General features: G+C 42.9%; 1 protein-coding gene across 1 annotated transcript in view; it reads right to left on the bottom strand.

Annotated features, from left to right (window-relative positions):
• Nucleotides 1-750: 750 nt before the first annotated feature.
• The window catches only part of LOC144687974 (phosphatidylinositol 3-kinase C2 domain-containing subunit gamma-like), a 232,986-nt gene continuing 210,990 nt past the window's right edge, over nt 751-22,746 (bottom strand). Inside the window, exons 32-33 of the mRNA XM_078554634.1 lie at nt 9,075-9,200; nt 751-935 (exon numbers count right to left, since the gene is read on the bottom strand). Coding sequence (XP_078410760.1) covers nt 777-935; nt 9,075-9,200 — 285 coding nt within the window. The 3' untranslated portion in view covers nt 751-776. The remainder of the gene's footprint in view (nt 936-9,074; nt 9,201-22,746) is intronic.

Below are 22,746 nucleotides of genomic sequence, written 5' to 3'. Positions count from 1 at the left end.
CCACTCCTCAAAATCCGCCATTTAACAAAAAATTTAACATCAACCCTCTTCCCACCTCAAGGTTTTGACTTTGTGCGATAGTGTAAAATGGGCAAGAATGAATTGGCAGCTATTTAACCTCTCTGTTGGTTACTGACATTGAACTGAAATGGAAATAAAAATTGGAAGAGATTGGAAAATCGGGAGAGGTGTAAAACTGGCTGCGGACTCGCTGTCACCCATTTTACACTATCGCACAAAGTCAAAATTATATCTCCCCGCAAATAATTTAAAACAACACCGTACAGTTCACTGCAGTAATCACAGAGGTCCCAAGTATGCACCTACATTTTATTATCTAGATTTCAACTAAGTAGTTTCAGTCATTTCACCCTTGTACTTTAATGCTTTTAGTGGTTTGTATAGGGGAACAGTTTGTGACTTCTTTATCTCTTGTCAGTGCCAAGGGGCTGCCTTGAAATCAGGATATGTTTTAGTACTGACAGTATTTTATTTAAACATCAGCAATTAATAGGAGCTTAATGCTCATCTTCATGCAAAATTAACTACAGGGGAAAACCTAAGATGTGCAGACTGCTATACAGCTGATACACAGCTATTTACACCTTTGAACCTTCTAGGAAAGGTGTCAAGCAGTATCTAACACAGTAGAAAATATACTTCAGAAAATGCCAAAGATGATGAATGTGAAGAATGACTATCTCACGTTTTTGGTAGAGGAGGTTCAGTAATTGAATGGTGATAGCTTGCCTTATCCTATTTCAATCTATATCCAGTCAGACTAAGGAATTTCCCAATCTGTACCACTTCTCCTCATCCAGCTTTACACTTCTCAGAGGAATGTTTACTGCTCCCAGGAGTGTCTGCCTGCACCACACACCCAGCTGGATGACACGACTTGATAGATCACTGCTCGATATCCCAAGGTACTCCAGCTGCAAACATTAAAACACAAGATGATGTGAAATTATAGTCTTAATGTCCTAATCTTATGGGCCAGAATATTGCCGTTGACATGCAGGGGGCAGGCCCGACACACCGACGCACAATGATGTCGGGCGTGTTTCCTGACGTCATTGCGCGTCATTTAGATATTTCGTTCGGCGGGCGCATGCCGGAGGCGGCTGCACGCCCACTGAACTGTCAACAGCCCATTACGGCCGTTAAGAATCCGATTAAAGTTGTTAACAACGCTGCCCGTCCAACCTTAAGGTTGGGGAGGGGGGCAAAGAGCCCAAGTGACCTTCGCGTTTTTCAGGAGACCTCATCCACGGGCGGGAATGAGGTTTCCTGAAGGTTTTATAAAATAATTTTGCAAAATTCACAAACTTTTCCCAGCTCATGTAACACTGTCACATGATGGACATGTTTAGATCATTTTTTTCCTCCTTTATTAAAAAGTTTTATTATCAACTTAATCTCCCCGAGGCAGCTCCGTGTCTCGGAGATTGTCACGCTTTCCCACGCATGTGCAGAATAGTGTAGGCCCCGACTCTCCCTCCTCCCCCTGCCCGCACACATAGCGCTGGCCGTGCGTTACGCTGGGCGGGCTTTAATTGGCCCGCCCACATAAAGTGGCAGCACACAGCTCCACGCCTGCCCCCGCCTGCTCCTGCCCAGCCCGCCATAGGTAAAATTTAGCTCATGATGTTGTAGATTCTTTGGCTCCGTTTTTTTTTGTCCAATTACGCTTTTCTGAAGTGCCTTGGGATGGTTCCCTACAGTAAAAGTGCTATATAAATGCAAGTTGCCATTGTTACATTATTTTAACCAATGAGCATTTTCTACTTGAGTATGGTCCCCGTACAGGAAGTAATTTTAACCTTGGTGTAAAATAGGCAATATTAAATTGAGCAGACATTAGGCGCCTAGCCTGATACTCCTACTCTCCTCTACTGACTTCACTGGAAAGGGAAATCAGACATGCTGGGGGATTTTCCACACCCGCCCGTCGCCGCGATTTTCTGGTCCCACCGCAAGTCAATGGACTTATGGCTGGGGCGCCACCTCGCCTGCAGTGGGTCCTATCCGTGAAAGGGCCAGAAAATCCCGGCCATGATAGGTAACAGGCAGGTAGCTGAATTTCACCCATTTTACTACATTGCTCAATGTTAAAATGACCACAGGCATCAACTTTTCACTTCTGACTTACTTGAGTTTCTCTGTTATGTGATCATGAGATTTTTATTATTAGCTTTCTATGATTAACTTGCTGGGCTAGGCCAAAATGGAGACATGCAACACAAGTGTGGTTACTGAAAAGCAAGAGTCACTGCTTTGCAGAGGCGGCATGGAATAGCAGCATGTTCAAACTCTTGCTGATTGTACTCGGTACAGAGCGAGATTCCCTATCTCAGCCACGTGGCTATGAGGAAGGAATAAGCAAAGGCCTGGTCTTTGCCCAGAAGGCTGGAGGGCCTCCCCTCCCAGCAGTCAGCTTATAGATTCAAGCTATGGCCTTTGTCCCAGTTCTGAGAATGACTATCAACTTAGAACAAAGTCCTGTCACGGGGGTTGTGCGGGAGCGGGTAGGTTCGGTGCCATTTTACGTGGGCGGACCAATTAAGGCCTGCCCAGCGTGATGTCTGCCCGGAAGCGCTGTGCACTCCCTGTGCAGGTGGGGGTGAGGGATTTCCTGAGACAGGAGTGCGCTCTTTCGCGCATGCGCATAGAAGAGCGCACAGATCTCCCTGAGGCAAAGTGCTACCTCAGGGAGATCGGCTCAAAATTCAAAAGTTCATCTAAGGTAGAAAAAAATATTCCCGACATGTCCCCCACGTGACACTAAATGAGCTGGGACATGTCAATTTCCTTTATTTAGACGTTTCATACAAATTTTAATACCCTCATGAAACCTCATCCCGCCTGTGGATGAGGTTTCATGTTTTTTCTGAAGGTCGCCTGGGCTCTTCATCTGCCCGCCAACCTTAAGGTTGGACGGGCAGGTCCACTAATCAGTTTAATTACTTTTTTAATGGGCTTAATAGGCCTTTGAAGTTTGGTGGGCATGCAGCCGATTCGGCTGCACGCCCCCCAAACTGAAAACCTAAATGATGCAGGGTGATGTCGGGACACACGCCCGACGTCACCCTGCGTCATTTTATGCGTCGGCGAGTGGGCCCTGCCTCCTGCTCGCTGACCGGAAGATGCAGCCCAATGTCTCTCAGAATTGGCATAAACGGCTCGGAGCCTTTCCTTCTGGATGGTGATGTTGTTTTGGAAAAACTCTAAGGGATAGGAGTGAAAGTAACGAAAATAATAATCAAAAACTGTATTTTTATAACTAATTGTATACAGCTGGATAGATTATAATCAAGTAACAATTATTATTAAGTGGGATAATTGATTTCCTTCCCTTAAGAAGAATTGTTGCTGCTTTTAAAGTGGTTAAATATTGTACCAAGGCACCAACTTTTAATATACATTTATTGAAAACGATGATCAAAATTATAACTAAAATGATTACTTGTAGCTTGACTACAGATGCTTAATATAAAATATGAAAGGTTTAGCAAATAAACTGGAGTGCTCAGCTTGGAACACGATGCATGCTGTTTTGACAGACTAGTTTATGCATGGTCATTAGGTTTATTATAACCAGATGTTAGATTGATTCCTCCAGGTGCAATAAATGGAAACTTAAAGTTGAGTGCTGGAAACAGCTGTAGCAAGCTGGCATTTCCTGTTACAACCAAGACTTGAATTGATTTTGATGTTTAAGTTTAATTGTGATACTGTAATGCTGGATCTTGAAGGCACACTGTACTATGGTTGAGCAGGGTTGGAATCAGCATGCTTGTGTAGACTTGGGGTCACCAGGTGATGAGTCATAGAGGTCTACAGCACAGAAAAAGGCCCTTTGGCCCATCGAGTCTGTGCCGGTCAAACAAGTACCTAACTATTCTAATCCCATTTTCCAGCACTAGGCCCATAGCCTTGTCTGCCATGGCATCGAAAGTGCACATCCAAATACTTCTTAAATGTTATGAGGGTTTCTGCCTCTACCGCCCTTTCAGGCAGTGAGTTCCAGATTCCCACCACCCTCTGGGTGAAAAGATTCTCCCTCACATCCCCTCTAAACCTCCTGCCCCTTACCTTAAATCTATGCCCCCTGGTTATTGATCCCTCCACCAAGGGGAAAAATTCCTTCCTGTCTACCTTATCTATGCCCCTCATAATTTTATACACCTCAATCATGTCCCCCCTCAATCTCCTCTGCTCCAGAGAAAATAACCCCAGCCTATCCAATCTCTCCTCATGACTACATGAATTGAGCTGGAAGTATTGCTGAGAATCAGGATCAACCATTTGCAGTCCTGATAAGAGTTCCTTCGAGCTATTGGCCCCTGCCTCAGGTCTTCTGCTTCTGATACCCTCATCCATGCCTTTGTTACCACCTATTCAAAACTCTGCTGTCTGTGTCATAACTCGCACCAAATGCCATTCACCCATTGTTCACTGTGCTCGCTAGCCTACACTGGCTCCTAGTTAAATAGCACCTTGATTTTAAAATTCTCATTCTGGTTTTCAAATCTCTCCAGGGAAATCCCAATGGTCCTCCAATTCTAGCCTCTTGCATATTCCCAATTTTAATTGGTCCGCCATTGTGCTGCCTGACATCTAAGCCCTGGAATCCCCTCCCTAAACATCTTCAGTTCTTTACCTTGTGTTCTTCCTTTAAGACGCCCCTCAAAACCTACATCTTAAACAAAGCTTTTGGTCATCTCTCTAATAACTCATATATCTCAGTGTCATAGGCTGTTCTTTGATGGCACTGAAGCATCTTGAGATGATTTATTACATTAGAGAAGCTATATAAATACAAGTTATGGTTGATTTGCTAATGAATTCTAAGGGTTTTGAGATTCATTGTGTACAAAGTAACTGTCTAGAAGTGGGGTATTAAATTGTATTAAAGATAGTTATACACCAGGGAGTTTGTGAAAACCTAACAGACGATCTACATCTTATGAGTTGCTCTAAAATGGTATCTTCAAAACAAAACATTGTAAATTGAAATTTGCAAATTTTGGAACTGTCCAAAAGGATCTTTTATTTTCTAAACATTGATGGCTGCAGATTTCTTTAGCTAAGTACGGTTTTAAGCTACTCCTAACATCATGCTGACTCTCCTGTTTCTCTTCACTCAGGGGTGACATAAGTTTGTATTTTAGCATGGGCTTCCTGCCAGCAGTAAACACTTTAACCCAGCTGGTAATCTCATAATTTAAAGATTTTCCAGCTAGTTTTTTTCTTGTCCAATAAGCCATTGCCCCGATCTGGTTCTAGTTGGGCCAGTAGGAGTTATTCCACAATCCCATGCTCCCAGTCAAGAAGCCAGGCTCAAAGTCAGCATGACACAGAGATAGACCCACAGATCGATCGCGTAATTCTCTGCCCTGAGCTTGCTGTCAGTGGGGCTCGATCACTGGGATCCAGAACTGAAAGAAAATTACCCCATTGTTTAAACTTTTGATAATGGTAGACACAATACATATTTGAACAGTAATCATATGCCCACACTAAAGGAGGTTACCATGTCTTCAGTTGTATTAGGCAAAAGTTCCCTCTCATAAAGTATCATGTGATTTAACAGTTAGCTTTCTACACCTCACTTGAAACTAAAGTTTTGAGTGACCACTGCTGCACCATTTTCTTTGGTTGCTGGGACATTGTGGAACTATAAAGCCAGGGCAGTTCTACAAGCCATAACAAGTAAAGATGGTATTAAGTAGAGCGCAAACATCCACTGCGCTATGTTAACTCAATGTTATTACAATTACGTAGCTGTTCCTGGAGGCTTTTCCCTGCTTGGTTGATGCTCTGTAACTACAAAGCTGAAAAAAGAAATATTTTTATGAAGGGCTGCCATCTCATTGAGGAGGCTTTATGCCAACCCACATCGAACAATCTGCTCTGAAAACTCTGCTCACATTTTGACAGCTGTGACAAATTTCACCACAGCAACTGAGACAATGCACAAGGTTCAAAATCAGGCTTATCTAATGTACAGCTCTTGGGCTGGATGCGGCCTGCAAAGCCCCTCTATACAGTTCTCAGAGCCCGTTTTCAAAATTCTGGTCAAAGGAATAAGTTTCTCTCCCGCGTTTGCTGCTGAGAGGCTCACTAGGGAGCAGGGGTGCTGAGGGGTGTAGCCCAGGAAGCAGAGGTGCTGGGGGAGTGGTGCCCAGTCATCCAGAGCAGGTCCCAGGCAGAGCGGAGTGGGATGTGAGGCAGCCAGAACAGGGCCCAGGTGTCCTGAGTGGGACCCAGGCAGGCCGGAGAGGAGCATGAGGCAGCCAGAATGGGTTTCAGGCGAGTTCAAGCTGGGTCCACGGGGCTCAGGCACCCAGTGCAGGGCCCAGGCAAGTTCGAGCGTGTCTCCAGCGTGCCAGAACGGAGCACGAGGCAGCGGGAGTGGGGCCCACTGGTGTCCTGAGTAAGTGAGTGACTGAAGACTGTGAGGAAGAGAATGTGTGGTGGTGGTGAGGGGTGGGAGAGAGTGTGAGGAGTGGGAAGAGAATGTGAGGGGTGGGGAAAAGAGTGTGAGGGGGAGAGACAATGTGAGGAGGTTGAGAGTGTGAAGGGGGTGAGAGAGTGTCGGGGGGTGAGAGTGAGTGTGAGGGGTGAGAGTGTGTGAAGGTAGGAGAGAGTGTGAGGGGAGTGGGGGAGTGTGAGGGGGGTGAGAGAGTGTGAAGGGGATGAGAGAGCATGAGAGAGGGTAGAGACTGATTGGGAGATAGAGACTGTGAGAGGGTGGTAGAGAGTATGAGGGGGTTAGAGAGGGGATAGAGAGAGTGTGTGTGAGGGGGAAGAGAGAGAGAAATAGTGCGAGGGGAATGTGTGTGCAGGAGACAGAGTATGTGTGCGGGGGACAGAGTGTGTCTATAAGTCTCGCTCATGCCCAGTATCAGGGTTCTCATTGATCCTCATCCACACACACCAACATACACTCTCATCCACTCTCACAGTGGGTGAGGGTGAGTGAGTGAGCACCCTGAGACTGTGAGTGAGCTGGACACACACACGCTCACCGAATACTCATCTATATTTATTAATCATTGGGTGGGATTTTCTGGCCCCACATGCTGTCAGGATCATCCAGTCCTGCCAAAAGTCAATGAGCATTCCCCATGATGGGTCCGGAAAATCCCGGCCATTGTTTTTTCACTAAGAAAGTTGTTTCTTTTCATACCTCATTTTTTTTTTGAAATTCATGCTTAATGTGCCAAACTTTATCTTTCTAAGATATTCTAAGAAAAAGTCAATTCGCCCTAGAAGCGGATCCTTTAAAAAATTCCAGGATCTGAATCTGGATCTTCATCAAAAACAAATTAGATCTTCTTTGGACTGTACCCCATCTGTAAACCAACTTTCTTTGAAATCCATTCATTAGTTTTTGAGATATATTATTTACAGACAGACTAATAAACAGGCCAAAATTTTACCTCCACCCACTTTCAGCGATGGAGCTAATAACAATAACCAAAAGCAAAATTCTTCGGAAGCTGGAAATCTGAAATAAAAACAAAATGTTGGAAATACTCAGCAGGTCTGGCAGCATCTGTTGAGGGGCAAGCAGTAGATCCTGACCTTTCATGCGTGACTTTTCACCAGGACCCGGCCTGGAGTTCTGATGAAAGCCCAGGGTCTGCTGTTTCTCTCTCCTCGGATGCTGCTGAGTATTTCCAGCATTTTCTGTTTTGACAACAAGAATCAAACTAGACCAACTCATGAAGCATAGCCTTGGTGTAGTTTTTCTCTTGTTTTTTCTAGCTGGCTTGGATCTACTTGGTGTAGGTTGTCCTAGTGTGATTTCAAGTGGGGTGTTGGACTGTCCACAAGCATGACCCAGACCTCCCTGTTGCTTGCCATTTCAACACTCCACCCTGCTCTCATGCCCACATGTCCGTCCTTGGCCTGCTGCATTGTTCCAGTGAAGCTCAACACAAACTGGAGGAACAGCACCTCATCTTCCGACTAGGCACTTTACAGCCTTCCGGGCTGAATATTGAGTTCAACAATTTTAGATCATGAACTCTCTCCTCCATCCCCACCCCTTTTCCGAACCCCCTTTTTCCAATAATTTATATATATTTTTCTTTTCCCACCTATTTCCATTACTTTTAAATGTATTTCCATCCATTGTTTTATCTCTACCTTTCAGCCTATTTTGATCCCCCCCCACCCAACCCCCACTAGGGCTATCTGTCTCTTGTTCGTCCTGCTTTCTACCCTTAATGTCCCCATTAGCACATTTCTTAGCTAATATCACCACCGTCAACACCTCTTTGTCTTTTTGTCTATGACATCGTTTGGCAATCTCCACCTATCACTGGCCCTCTATCCAGCTCTACCTGTCCCATCCCCCCTTAAACCAGTTTATATTTAATCTCTTTTTTCTATTTTTCCTTAGTTCTGAAGAAGAGTCACTTGGACTCGAAACATTAACTGTATCCCTCTCCGCAGATGCTGTCAAATCTGCTGAGTTTTTCCAGGTATTTTTGTTTTTGTTGGAATTATTTATCTTATTATCTTGGCCTCCTTCCCCTTTTAAGGAGAAGAACATTGAGAGATTGTGTTTGGTTTCTCCAGTTTATAACATGACTCATACATATCCCTTCAATCTCTGGATATATCTCACTGGTCATATTTGTTATGTGTGCCAAAGCTAGGGAAGGTGTGGAAAGGTCTTTGCAATCAGTAAAGAGAAGTGTAGGTCTGTGTACTACAAGCATCTCTCATGCTCTGTTCAATAGACATTAGGAAGGGGGGAGGTAGTTGTAAGCATGACAGAGACAGCTCTAAGAGTGAGAACTCAGGTATTACAGCTGAACAGAATGAGCAGTATTGCATTAGCCAATTGATCATATGATGCAATGTGGACTTTGTTGGCCAATCATTGGGAAACTATGATTTGAGCCTCTCATTTGGCCAATTTCATTGATGTTTTTCATGCATCAGAGTTTGAATTCACTTAAGCTGAGTGTTTTCAGGATTTGTGCCAAATTAGGGAGCGAGCTGACACAGTTGAGCGAATAATTCAAATTGCCCATGGAGTGTTAGATACTTACAATCTCATTGTATGTTGGATTGCTGTTTTTCGGAACCACTTTTGTTTTCCTTTTGGTCATTCGCTCCGCATCTGGTAAGAGGTAGATCTTAACATAGGCATCTGGTGCGGAACCATCTGGTAAAAACTGGGAGAGAAAAAGTGTGACACAAAAACATAAGTCCACCGTCTTCCTGCAACCATTCTCAGCAATTATGGAATGTTCATCAGCTCTTAATGGTACTCAATAACATTTTATTAACATCATATAACACGCTTGAAAAATGTTCTGCCAAAAATTTAATTCATCACATGCATTGGTCAATCCCAGATGTGTAACATTAAAAAAAACAATATTGATATTAGTGTATGACTGAAAAGAGAGACATGCTGTTGAAGCTTTCTGTCTTGCATTCATCAAGACAGATGCAAGAATTTCAAAGGAAGCAACAATTTATACTGCATGAGAAAAGGGTGCTGATTGGTTGGCCAGTCAGCACTGATTGGTCAAGGCATTGCTGTGAAGAATGCACCAGGGAGCTAATGTTCCCCATATTTTGTTTAATTAAAAAAATGCAATGCTTATATATGTTCTTTCTTCTTGCACAGGACAGGACACTGTGTATGAATTTATGTAGCTTCCAGCAAGCGTAAGTGTAAGACTGATAATCGTAAATTGGTTGCCAGTGTAAATCTGAGCACATTCAGGATTGTTCAGCAAGTGCTGCCCAATTGCAGAATCACATCTAATGTTAGACATTATGTTCTGAGTTTTGCATGCCTGGGCTGATTGAGTACGGTCAGTACCCTGCCTATTACAAACAGCTGAAGGGACGTGCTGTTTGATACGATCCACCAGTTGTGGGGGTGTACGGCCTATGTGCCTGGCATCATACTGGCACTGAAGTTCACAAACCACATTGCTCATTTGAGTGGTAGGCAGAACGTCTTTTTGGTTGATGGAGAATACCGCTCGTGTTGCTGCTACTTAGTAGCAGTGTGAAATGGCTTTTTTTAAACTTATTCTTCCATGGGATGTGAGCATCGCTGGCAAGGCCACCATTTGTATCCCTAAGTAACCTTGAACTGAGAGGCTTGCTAGGCCATTTCAGAGGGCAGTTAAAAGTCAACCACATTGCTGTGGATCTGGAGTCACATATAGGCCAAACCAGGTAAGGATGGCAGATTTCCTTGCCTAAAGGACGTTAGTGAACTAGATGAGTTTTTACAGCAATCAATGATGGTTTCTTGGTCACCATCACCGAGATTAACTTTCAATCCCAGATTTTTATTAATTGAATTTGAATGCCACCAACTGCTGTGGTGGGATTTGAACCTATGTCCCCAGAGCATTAGCCTGGCCTTCAGGGTAATTTGAGATAGGGTGGGCAATTTTTAGCACCAAAAGTGGCAGCCTTAGGCCTATTCGTATGTGTGATACACAGGGGGCAGTGATCTGGATCACTGGAATAGCCATTATTTGCAAACCGGATAAAGGGACTGGAATAGTCATCCTTAATAAGCATGACTTATTTGACAAAATGTATGCCATCTTAATGATGGGTCAAAATTCGTAGCCATTGAACCTGCCGCCAAGAATAACCACACAGCCCTGCTCGAAAGTAAGTTACAAAAATACTTATTAGAATTATGTAAGAGTAATGAGCTGCCTTGTGTATATGATAGGATTCGTCCTCATGGTTCACTATGTCCATGTATGTACAGGCTGCGCAAGGTATACAAAAATGATGTCCCATTACACTCTTTCTTATCTATGACTGGTTCGGCACAACATGAATTGGCCAAATGATTGAGTGAGTTGCTACCAGCAGTTCTAAGTGACTATTTTACATACACGGTGAAGGACTCCTTCACCTTTGTGAAGACTATACACAACCTGTATATTTATAGCAATGCCATGTCCATGCGCTCATTCAACATTATGAGCCTATTCACTAATGTGCCACTCAAGGAAACCATTGACATTTGTGCTGCATCACTATATCATGGCAATCTAGATATGCTGCCATTTTCTGGATCTGTATTCATTGAACTTAGGAACTTAGCAACATGTGCAGTTGAGTTCAGCTTTACTATGTACACTATGTCACTATGTATGCCCAAATGGGTGGTGTTGCCATGGGATCCCCCCTAGGCCCATCTTTTGCTAACGTTTTCACGAGAAATGCATTTTTGATGGATTGTGCCATAACCACCTATCCCTTTCATCTTTCCAATACATAGATGATACATATGTTATTATTGGATCTGCAGTTGAATGTAAGAATATCCTTACACACCTTGATAGGTTCCATCCCATGCTCAAATTCATCTTTGAAATGGAGCAGTCTATAGAGCTCCCTATCCTTGATGTGCTAGTTGAGAAATCTGCTAATGGGTTCTTCAATACTGTGTACCCCAAGCCTACCTTCACTGGTCAATATATGCATCTGGACTCCTACAGCTCCATGTGCTATAAGATTGGCCTTATCGACAATCTCATAAATAGGGTCTGAGCCATTTGCTCACTGTACAAGCTTGATGCTGAAATAGGGTGCATCAAAGCTATCTTGCAGGATAATGGCTACCCTGATCAAATCACTGCTCACTGTGTATCATGCATACTCAAAATAGGCCAAAGGTCTCCACTTTTGGACCTGAAAAGTGCCCAATCTACCTGAAATTACCCTGGAAGTGTAAGGTGTCTCAAAAATTTAAGCAACAGGTGAAGCTAGTCATTTCATGCTACTACTATACAGTGGCAACACGAGTGGTGTTCTCCACTAACAGGATGCTGCCACCAAGCCAAAAAGATGTTCTGCCTACCACACAAATGAGTAATGTGGTATATGAATTTCAGTACTGGTGTGATGTCAGGTATATAGGCCCTACATCCCAAGGACTGACAGATCATATCAAACAGCATATCCCTTTGGCTGTTCGCAATAGGCAGAGTACTGACCATACTCAACCAGCCCCTGCTTGCAAAACTCAGAACATAATGTCTAACATTAGATGTGATTCCTCGATTGGGCTGAACAATCCTAAGTGTGCTAAGGCTTACACTGACAACCAATTTAAGATTTGAGTATTGTTGAAAAAAGAGACATGTCAAAGCTTTTCATCTTGCAGTCATTGGACACTTTTCAAGAATACCAATATAAGGGAAAAACAATTTATATTTATCAGTACAGAGTGCTGATTGGTAGGCAAGTCAACAATTTAAGATTATCAGTTGGGCTCACAATGTAGCTCACTTACGCTTGCTAGAAGCTACATATAAATATGCAGGGCCATGTCCTCTGCACGCAGAAAGAGCATGTCCAGACATTGTACCTTTTTTAATTAAACAGAAGCATGGGGAACAATAACTGCCTGGTGCATTCTCCATGGCAATACCTTGACCAATCAGAGCTGGCTGGCCAACCAATCAGCACCCTTTTCTCATGCATTATTAATTGTTGCTTCCTTTGAAATTTGGTCTTCTTGCACCTGTCTTGATGAGTGTAAGATGAAAAGTTGCAACAGCATGCTTCTTTAGCAATACTCAAGTTCTCTACAATCAAGCAACTATTTATATATTGCCTTCTCATGGCTTCACCACAAAGGAGTTGTTTTTGGAGTGCATTCCTTGTGGTTATACAAGAATGCAGCAGCCTATTTTCCCATAACAAGATCCCACGAACTGCAGTTTTGTGTATGTGCACAGATTGATTGAGTAATGAGTGTATGGGTTCTTTCCTCCTGTGAAATAAAACTGATCATGCTGAAATAAAGAGCCAGATTAAGAATTATTGTGGCCCTGCAAAGACCACTCCTTCATCACCCCTCATAGTACATTCCATCCTGAGCGTTAAAAGAGACTGTTGACTAGTTTTGTTCTAAGAGCCTTAGAGATACTACCTCGTGTATTTAGAATCGGTGGTTTGCTGTCCTACATTGTTCTCTGCCATAGAGTTTAATTTGACTGCCTAACATTCTCAGTTTAGTCAGTTACCAGCTAGCACACTGACATTTATCCCATTTAAAGTAAGATAACAAAATAAGGCCCACTACTACTGCACAAGAGACCTGAGAATGACAGGAAAGGGAAGTGGAGGGCAACAGAATAAATCCATGCTCCGACAGACTGCACCACAGCAGTTTTCATGGGGCTGGGGTGAGAAGGTTTGGCATTAGGACTTGTTGCACCTCATGCAAGAAGTTCTGAGAACCGAGAAGCTCATGCAAACCACAAGCATGATATGTAAATGCTGAACTCTGCCTCTATTTTCACACTCACCTGAGTCTCTTGGTTTCTGCACTGTCCTCCCTTGACAGACAAGAATCAGCGACCAACAACATTCTTGGTATCTGTCCAGCTCTCAAATTAACTCCCAGGTTGCTCGCAACAATGCCTGAGGATTACTCAAGGCCCCCTATTTGTCTGGGGTCCTGGGATATGAGCCTTAATAGGCCAAAGCATTAGTCCGGCCCTAACTAAATATTCTTGTCTTTTGAAATAGACAATGAAACATTAGTAATATTCTTTACCTCTCTCTTCATCTCACAGCAATAAATACATCCTTCACAGGTTCAAATAGAAGGTAGAAAAAGTAATGGATCTGGGCATTCTAGATATATGAATAATAATGCCATGCAGCAATAACTAGAGCTGACAGGGTGTTGCTGTACATTCACAGGGCAATTGAGTATAAGACAAGGTTTACTATTTTGTCCTTGTACAAGACCTTGGTCAGGGCCTCAATTGAAATGCTGTGTCCAGTTTTGGTTTCCTCACTTGGTGGGTGACATTTAGACTTTGGAAAGGGTGCAGAAGAAGGCCATTAGACTAATTACCAGTTTAAAGTATCTTAGTTATCAAGATAGGCTAAAAGAATTGGGACTGTATACTTCAGAGAAGTCTAGACTTAGGGGTGATCTGATTGAGATCTATAAGATGATGAATGGAATAGGTTATGTTCCAATTAACAGCTTGTTCAAATTAAATTGGTTAGGTAGGACCATGGGTCATAATTTTAAGTTGTATAAGGCCAGATTGAGGTTGTGTTTTTTCCCCCGGAGAATATTAAGCCTCTGAAACAGGTTGCTGACTCATGTGTGGACACCGACTCACTGAATTCCTTCAGATGAGAGCTGGACCTATAGCTGGTTGGGATGGACACCAGCTCATACAAAAGGCAGATATTTTGGGGAATTTCAGGGGCAGAGTGATATCTTCAACTAGTTTCCATCGCCTGGAGAGGTCAGACAGGAATTTCCCAGATTTATTTTTACCCATAAGACCAGAAGACATAGGAGCAGAAGTAGGCCATTTGGTCCATCGAGTCTGCTCTGCCATTCAATGAGATCATGGCTGATCTGATAATCCTCAACACTTTCCTGCCTTTTGCCCATAACCCTTGATTCCCTTACTGATTAAAAGTCTATACATCTCAGCCTTGAATATGCTTAACGACCCAGCCTCTACAGCCCTCTGCGGTAAAGGATTCCACAGATTGACTACCCTCTGAGAGAAGAAATTCCTCCTCATCTCCATCTTAAATAGGCAACCCCTTACTCTGAGGTTATGTCCTCTGGTCTTAGACTCTCCCACAAGGGGAAACAACCTTTCAGCATCTACCCTGTCAAGCCCCCTAAGAATCTTATATGTTTCAATAAGGTCACCTTTTATTCTTCTAAACTCCAATGAGTACAGGCCCAACCTACTCAACCTCTCATAAGAAAATGCCTCCATACCCGGGATCAACCTAGCGAACCTTCTCTGGACTGCCTCCAACGCCAGTATATCTTTCCTTAGATAAGGGGACCAAAACTGTTCACTGTATTCTAGGTGTGGTCTCACTAGTGCCTTGTATAGTTTTAGCAAGACTCCCCTATTTATATGTTCCATTCCCTTTGAAATAAAGGCCAACATTCCATTTGCCTTCCCTATTACCTGCTGAACTTGTATGTTAGCTTTTTAGGATTCATGCACAAGGACCCCCAAATCCCTCTGTGCTGCAGCTTTCTCTATTTAAATAATATCCAGCTCCTCTATTCTTCCTGCCAAAGTGCATAACCTCACATTTTCCTAAATTATATTCCATCAGCCAAGTTTTTGCCCACTCACTTAACCTATCTGTGTCCATCTGTAGACTCTTTGTGTCATCCTCACCACTTGCCTTCCCACCTATTTTTGTGTCATTCGCAAACTTGGCGATAATACATTCACTTCCCCCATCTAAGTCATTAATATATATTGTAAATAACTGTGGCCCCAGCACTGACCCCTATGGCACTCCGCTAGTTACAGGTTGGCCATCCTGAAAATGCCCCCTTTATCCCAACTCTCTGTCTTCTATTACCCCAAATTGGTCTGGGTTATCGCCTGATCTTTCACCTCTCCTGGGGGGATCACATAGTTTCAGGTGGGATGGGGTGTACATATAATAGAACACACAAGGTATCACAGTTGTGTGGGACAGGATGGATAGACAAGATAATCTTTACCTCATAGAGTCATAGAGGTCTACAGCACAGAAAAAGGACCTTCGGCCTATCGAGTCTGCACCGGTTAAACAAGTATCTAACTTGCTTAATTTCCATTTAATTCTAATCCCATTTTCCAGCACTAGGCCCAAAGCCTTGTATGCCATGGCATCGCAAGTGCACATCCAAATATTCTTAAATGTTATGAGGGTTTCTGCCTCTACCACCCTTTCAGGCAGTGAGTTCCAGATTCCCACCACTGGGTGAAAAAATTCTTCCTCACATCCCCTCTAAACCTCCTGCCCCTTACCTTAAATCTATGTCCCCTGGTTATTGATCCCTCCGCCAAGGGGAACAGTTCATTCCTGTCTACCCTATCTACGCCCCTCATAATTTTATACACCTCAATCATGTACCCCCTCAATCTCCTCTGCTCCAGGAAAAATAACACCAGCCTATCCAATCTCTCCTCATAACTAAAACTTTCCAGCCCAGGCAACATCCTGGTAAATCTCTTCTGCACTCTCTCTAGTGCAATCACATCCTTCCTATAATGCGGATTCCAGAACTACACGCAATACTCTAGCTGTGGCCTAACCAGCATTTTATACAGTTCCAGCATAGCCTCCCTGCTCTTATACTCTATGCCTCGGCTAATAAAGGCAAGTAACCCATATGCCTTCTTAACCACCATACCTTCCTGTCCCGCTTACTTAAGGGACCAGTGGACATGTACACCAAGGTCCCTCTGATCTTCGGTACTTCCCAGGGTCCTACCATTCATCGTGCATTCCCGTGCCTTGTTTGTCCTGCCCAAATGCATCACCTCACGGTTATCCGGATTAAATTCCATTTGCCACTGATCAGCCTATCTGACCAGCCTATCTATATCCTCCTGTAATCTAAGGCTATCCTCCTCACTATTTACCACCCCACCAATTTTCCTGTCATCCGCGAACTTACTGATCAACCCTCCTACATTCAAGTCTAAATCGTTTATACATACCACAAACAGCAAGGGACCCAATACCGATCCCTGTGGATCCCCACTGGACACAGGCACCCAGTCACAAAAATACCCCTCGACCATCATCCTCTGCTTCCTGCCACTCAGCCAATTCTGGATCCAATTTGCCAAATTGCCTTGGATCCCATGGGATCTTACCTTTATTATCAGTCTCCCATGCTGGACCTTATCAAAAGCCCAAGTAGACTACGTCAAATGCATTGCCCTCATCTACACACTTGGTCACCTCTTTGAAAAATTCAATCAAATTGGTCAGATATGACCTCCACTTAACAAAACCATGCTGACTGTCCTTGATTAATCCCTGCCTCTCCAAGTGTAGATTAATTCTGTCCCTCAGAATTGCTTCCAATAGTTTCCCCACCACTGAGGTTAGACTGACTGGCCTGTAGTTCTCTGGTTTATCCCATCGTCCCTTCTTGAATAACGGTACCACATTGGCTGTCCTCCAGTCCTCTGGCACCTCTCCTGTGGCCAGAGAGGCATTGAAAATTATTGCCAGTGCCTCTGCTATCTCCTCCCTTGCCCTACTCAACAGCCTGGGATACATTTCATCCGGGCCTGGAGATTTATCTACTTTTAAACTTGCCAGACCACTTAGAACCTCCTCCCTATCAGTGCTAATTTCTTTAATTATATCACAGTCCTTCTGCCTGATTTCCATACCCATGTCGTCCCTCTCACTTGTGAACATCGACACAAAGTATTCATTTAGAACCCTACCTACGTCTTCTGGCTCCACACACAAATTACCACTATGGTCCTTGATGGGCCCTACTCTTTCCCTAGTTATCCTCTTTCTCTTAATGTACTTGTAAAATAACTTTGGATTTTTCTTTATTTTATCTGCCAATGTTTTCTCATGCCCCCTTTTTACTCTCCTAATTTCCTTTTTAAGTACCTATCTGGCATTGTTTGTATGGTTTTATATGAGTGAAGAAGAACAAATAATCAAAATTATAAGATATAAGTAAAAAGATTTACCAGAGTACAATTGATTTTTATTTATTAATAACCCTCCCTCCTTCACCCCACCAGATATCATGGTGCAGACCAGGGAGAATATCTCTGCATGGGGCCTGTGCAAATGTCATGGCAGACTGGGAGCTAAATCTGACTTCCTCTGTCCATGTTAATGTACTATAGCAACACCAAAGGAATGTGCAGAATAACAGCAAGCATATTATAGTTAAATTTTGTCTCACTGTTCCGGACCTGCTGTCTCACTTGATGGGAGCACAGCTCAGATTCACACCAATTGGCACTCCTGAATAAATGATTTTCCAAACTACACGCCCATGCAATAGGACTCTCAAAATTTACCCGCGTGCCCAGTGAACAGTTTGTGTAAAATATTTTCAAATGACATCAACATTTTCATTTATTCTCTTCATACTTTGCTCCTTGAACATGCTAATTTAATTTAGCTGAAAGTTGGGTTCAGGAGTTCATTACTCAGTAATAATCTCTGTCAAACCGCATGCTATGCTGATGGGGACAGTGACCTGACTGAGCCACCCATTGTCCTGCAGAGAACCCATAGCTGGGCTACAAGTGGGTGGAACAGACAAAAGTGCCAGACAGGAAGAGACCGCGTGGTCCATTCAGCCTGTCCCATATAATTGTGATATCTTACGAGCCACAATATAAACACTTCCAACCCTACCTGGAAACCATGAAATCTCCTGGGAGAGGTAAAAATACAGGCTAAAGAAGAAAAGAAAGTTCAGAAAAATTCCCCTTCAATTTCAGGAGCTCACTCAAGCCCTGATGACTGGGAATATTATTGTGTTCCCAAGCGCAAGATCCCTCAGATTTAAAATGGCAGCAGTGTCGGGGTCAGCGGGCAGGGTGGGGGAGTTGGTTGACGGAGGGGAGAGGGCTGTATAACTGAATAATATTCCATTAAATTTTCTTTGAAATAATTTGCTTTTAAAATTTCATCCTCTGGTAGATTGTTTTTAGAATTCTATTTCCACCACTAATCATAATTAAGAAGCAATATTTGTTTGAATGATATTAAACAACTGGTTGGCTTCCAGGATGAAATAGGGTTTGTAAAATACAGATCTTTTGGTAAAAGATCAAATATGACAATGAATTGAAAGAAAGGCATTTGAAGAGGCAATACGTATTGCTTTTAAAGCTGAAAGATGCCAGAACATGCAAACTGCAGAAACACTGGGCCAACATTTTGTTTCAGTGTGAGAGCAGTAGGGTGTTGATATTAACACAGGGAGAATTTGTAATAAATAACAGCTGGTCACAGTGTGATGAGAGGCTGGAACAACATGCCCAATACAGGGAGGATAATGTGGAGGTATGAAGTCATGCACAAGGTCACGGCATGAGAAAACACAGGAAATAGAAGGCTATGGGCCTGGGCTGGCTGCTGTACAACAAGAGAATAAACACAGCTATAAATTACACTCGTCAAGTGACTCTGAAGCAAACGCCAGAGAACAATAACTCACACTTCTTGGCTGAGCAGTTTACTGTGTGTTAAAAGAGAGGTCCCTCTGATCATGACAGGATTGCTCAGCAGTGTGGAATTCATGAATAAAATGAATAAACTGCAGAGGTTTTCATCCATTCCGTCTTGGTGCATAAGATGAATTATTACCTCACGCCACCTTCAACCCCCTCTCTAAAAAATCCTCATTTAGTCCATGTCTGTGTTGTGGAGCTAAATCACAAAATAAATTTGTTAACAGATAGCGTTGTTCTTTTTTTTGGCCTGGGGTTTCAATTGTTTGTCAGCTTCCTTATATCTTAGCTAGTACTTGGAATGTTGCATATCTGATTTGTTTCATGATATGATAGCCTGAGGTAGTGACGTAAACCAGACTGTGACAGACTCCATGGACAATGGTATTCTGAGTGGTTTTCATGCATTTTTTAATGTCCTCCCCTTCTATAAACAATAAAGGCAAATGGAAATAAAAAGATCTTAATTCCTCTCAGGATTTTGAGCTACAAGTTAAACCTCAGGCCTGACATACAAAAGAACAAATTAGATGGTAAATGATGCATGTTTTGGATTGCAATCAAGGCTGTACAAAAACTCTGGAGTATTTCTGTATCATCAGTTCCAAGGACTTTGAGTACATTCACTTTTTCATTACACTAATCACATTCTGTGAACCAGGATTTGTAGGTCTACTGTTGGGACCAAACTATAGACTTATAAGAATGTTACTAAATCTTTGAGACAATTTTTTTTTGGCGCAGGTTGATGTTGTGTGGTAATAACCATATATTGTAGGCGAGATGAACATAGCATCTCATAACTTCACTTCAGTAGTTACAGAAGGGGTAGGGTTGTGTTGTGGTTATGTTACCAGACTAGTATTCTCGTGGCCAAATCCAAGTCCCAGCATGGAATTATAATGATTTGAAATCAGTTCAAAAAGATCTAGGATAAAGCTGTTATCAGTAAAAGTGACCATGAAACTGTTGAGATTGTTGTAAAAACCTATCTGCTTCACCAATGTCTTTTAGGGAAGGAAACCTGCAATTCTTAACTGGTCTGGCCTGTATGAGACTCCAGTTACAAGCCAATGTGGTTGACTCTTAACTGCAGTTTGGGAAAGCTGAAAGCAGATCAGCCACTCAATTTTTTCAGCCTCTTAGGAATTTTAAGCACCAAAGCCTTCCATACGTTCAAGCCCTTGCTGCTATGTCTGCCTGCTCATACAGTTTACCTGTTGCTATGGCCTGTTGCTGTGTTTAACCTCAGATGGCCCCTGCCCTAGCCCATAGGGGCCATGGTGATTTTTCTCACCAGCTTTTCCTCATTCCCAATATGAGAGCTGGTTGCTTAAATGAGAAAGCCTGGCCAGCAGAGCTCGACCAGGCCTCCCGGTATCACCAGGCAAGTGAGCGGGATGCCTCACCCACCCAGCCTGCGTTATACATGAAAACTGACCACCTGGATTTGCCTTCCCAAATTGCTGCATTTTTATAGTTCAACTATAAGCAACGATTTAAAAATCAAACTATTAGATAAAAATAAGGAACAAAAATATGGCCTGAAAATGGGCCTGAATTAAATTTGCCCACCCTGGTCTAATTATTTCCCCAACCTGTAACCCTTTTTCACCGCAAAACTACACTTAGGGCAGAATTTAACGTTCCACAGGCAGGCGCGTGCCTGACCCAAACAGGCGTAAAATTGTGCGAGATGATGTCGGGCGAACATCCCATTACCATCATGCACTCGCGCGATATTTCGCTTGACGGGCACGCTTTCGACAATTAAGCAGGCAAACTGATTTTGGTTGAAATTTTGATGAAACCTCACCCAAAGGTGGGATAAAATCTCAGTTAGGAAATAGAATAAAAAGAAATATCTGAAGACAGCCTTTTTATGAGGTATGATTTCAGGTGCTTGGTGGTGCGGCATGGACATTTTTTGCAGCTTTTTTGTGCTTTATTTTATTATTTGCAGGTCTGCAGCTCCCTGAGGCAGCTGTCTGCCTTCAGGGAGCTCTCTTGAAGCGCTCACTTGCGCCTGTGGTGATGTCGTCACCCGCCCTCTTCCCGGCAGCACTGAGCTTCTCAGCACACGTTTCACGTTGGATGACTGTTAATTGTCCAGCCAGAGTGAAATCGTGGTCAAGGGCTGATCATGTTTGGGGGCCCATTTCCCAACCTCTCCCTGGCCCGATCGTGCGCGCCCAATGGGGGAAAAATTCAGGCCTTGATCCCCACTTCCCCAAGTGCAATGGTGTGAGATCCTGGCCAGTATATTCATAAAATGGTCAGTGAACTAATTCATCAAATATAAATGAAGCGCCCTTTGTTCAACCTAATGGTGCTGTTCTTTTCAGCGTTATCATTTCCCCATCCTTTAACTTGGCTTCATTGGTCTTAAAAGCTTTAACAAGGAAGACAATAGTTGTTACAAAAATTGATACTTTCAATAGAGTACACATCTTAAGCACCTTGGGAATCATGTCTGACAGTAAGGTGTATTATATCTGGTCTTATCTAGTTTTATTACTTCTGAAAGAAAGAATATTCACTAGAGATGACCAAAGTTGGCTGAATTTAGTTCATGTCTATCAAAACCTACTGTTACAAAACAATAGGAAAATGAAGATATGTTGTTACTAGATTTATAGGATGTTTTACTTGTACAAAGTCAATGCCAAACTACCCTGAGCTTCTGGTGAATGCTGTTATTCTGGTGACCTCTCCTAGTTAATGATACTGCTCAATGCTGACTGATTTGTGCTCCCCAGTGAGTCAAAGCTTGACACGAAAACAATTTAAATTTTTAGTGTTCGACTTTTTAGGGACTTGGTTGACAGTATGAGTAAACTTAACAGTATTTGCTGTGTTTTGATGAATGTATTTGCCAATACAGGTCATGGTTGGGTGGAGATTTCTCTAGTATGTGTGTGGCTGGGAATAACAAGTTGGAATGTTTTACTTGAATCAGATACTTGTTCATAGATGGATTGGACTACAATATTGAACAATGAAATGTAAGCAACAAAACGTGTATAGAACACGCGTGTTAGAGTCCCGATGAAGTTCCTTCAATGGAGGGGAGATGAGAAATTATCCTACGCAGCAAGTTGTTAAAATCTGGAATGGTTGTAAGGGTGATAGAAGCTGATGGAATAGTAACTTTCAAATGGGAATTGGATATAATCATCATTCAAGAAAAATTTTAATAGTAATGGGTAAAACAGGGTAGTGGGACTAAGTAGATAGTTTTTTTATGCTAAGGTTTGATGGGCCTTCTTCTATGTTGTATGGTTCTATGACTATAACTCCACTTGCAATGCTGTGGTTTTCCCAACAAAATAGAGATGAACTATTTTAATATTTGAGAGATGTAAAAATAAAATGCAAATACAATGACAGGCCAATAATCTCCAGGACAAATTCTAAAAATTACTACTTGGTCCCCCCAACCCCACCTGCTAATAATCCCTGGGGGAGAATTTTCTCCCCATTGGGGCTGAGCGGGAGCGGGCGCGCAGCTAATTGCCGCCCGCGATCGGCTGTGCGTCACCATTTTATGTGGATGGGCCAATTAAAGCCCGCCCAGCGTGACGTTCACCCAGAAGCGCTGAGCACTCCCTGTGCAGGTGAGGGAAGGAGGCTGAGTTGGGGCCTATGCTCTTTTGCGCATGCGTGTGAAAGAGCGCAGAAATCTCCCTGAGGCATTTAATTTCATTAT

This window comes from Cetorhinus maximus, chromosome 12, assembly GCF_964194155.1.
Source record: "Cetorhinus maximus chromosome 12, sCetMax3.hap1.1, whole genome shotgun sequence".
NCBI lineage: Eukaryota > Metazoa > Chordata > Chondrichthyes > Lamniformes > Cetorhinidae > Cetorhinus > Cetorhinus maximus.
The sequence above is the reverse complement of the archived record's forward strand: the minus strand, read 5'-3'. Positions and strand labels throughout refer to the sequence as shown.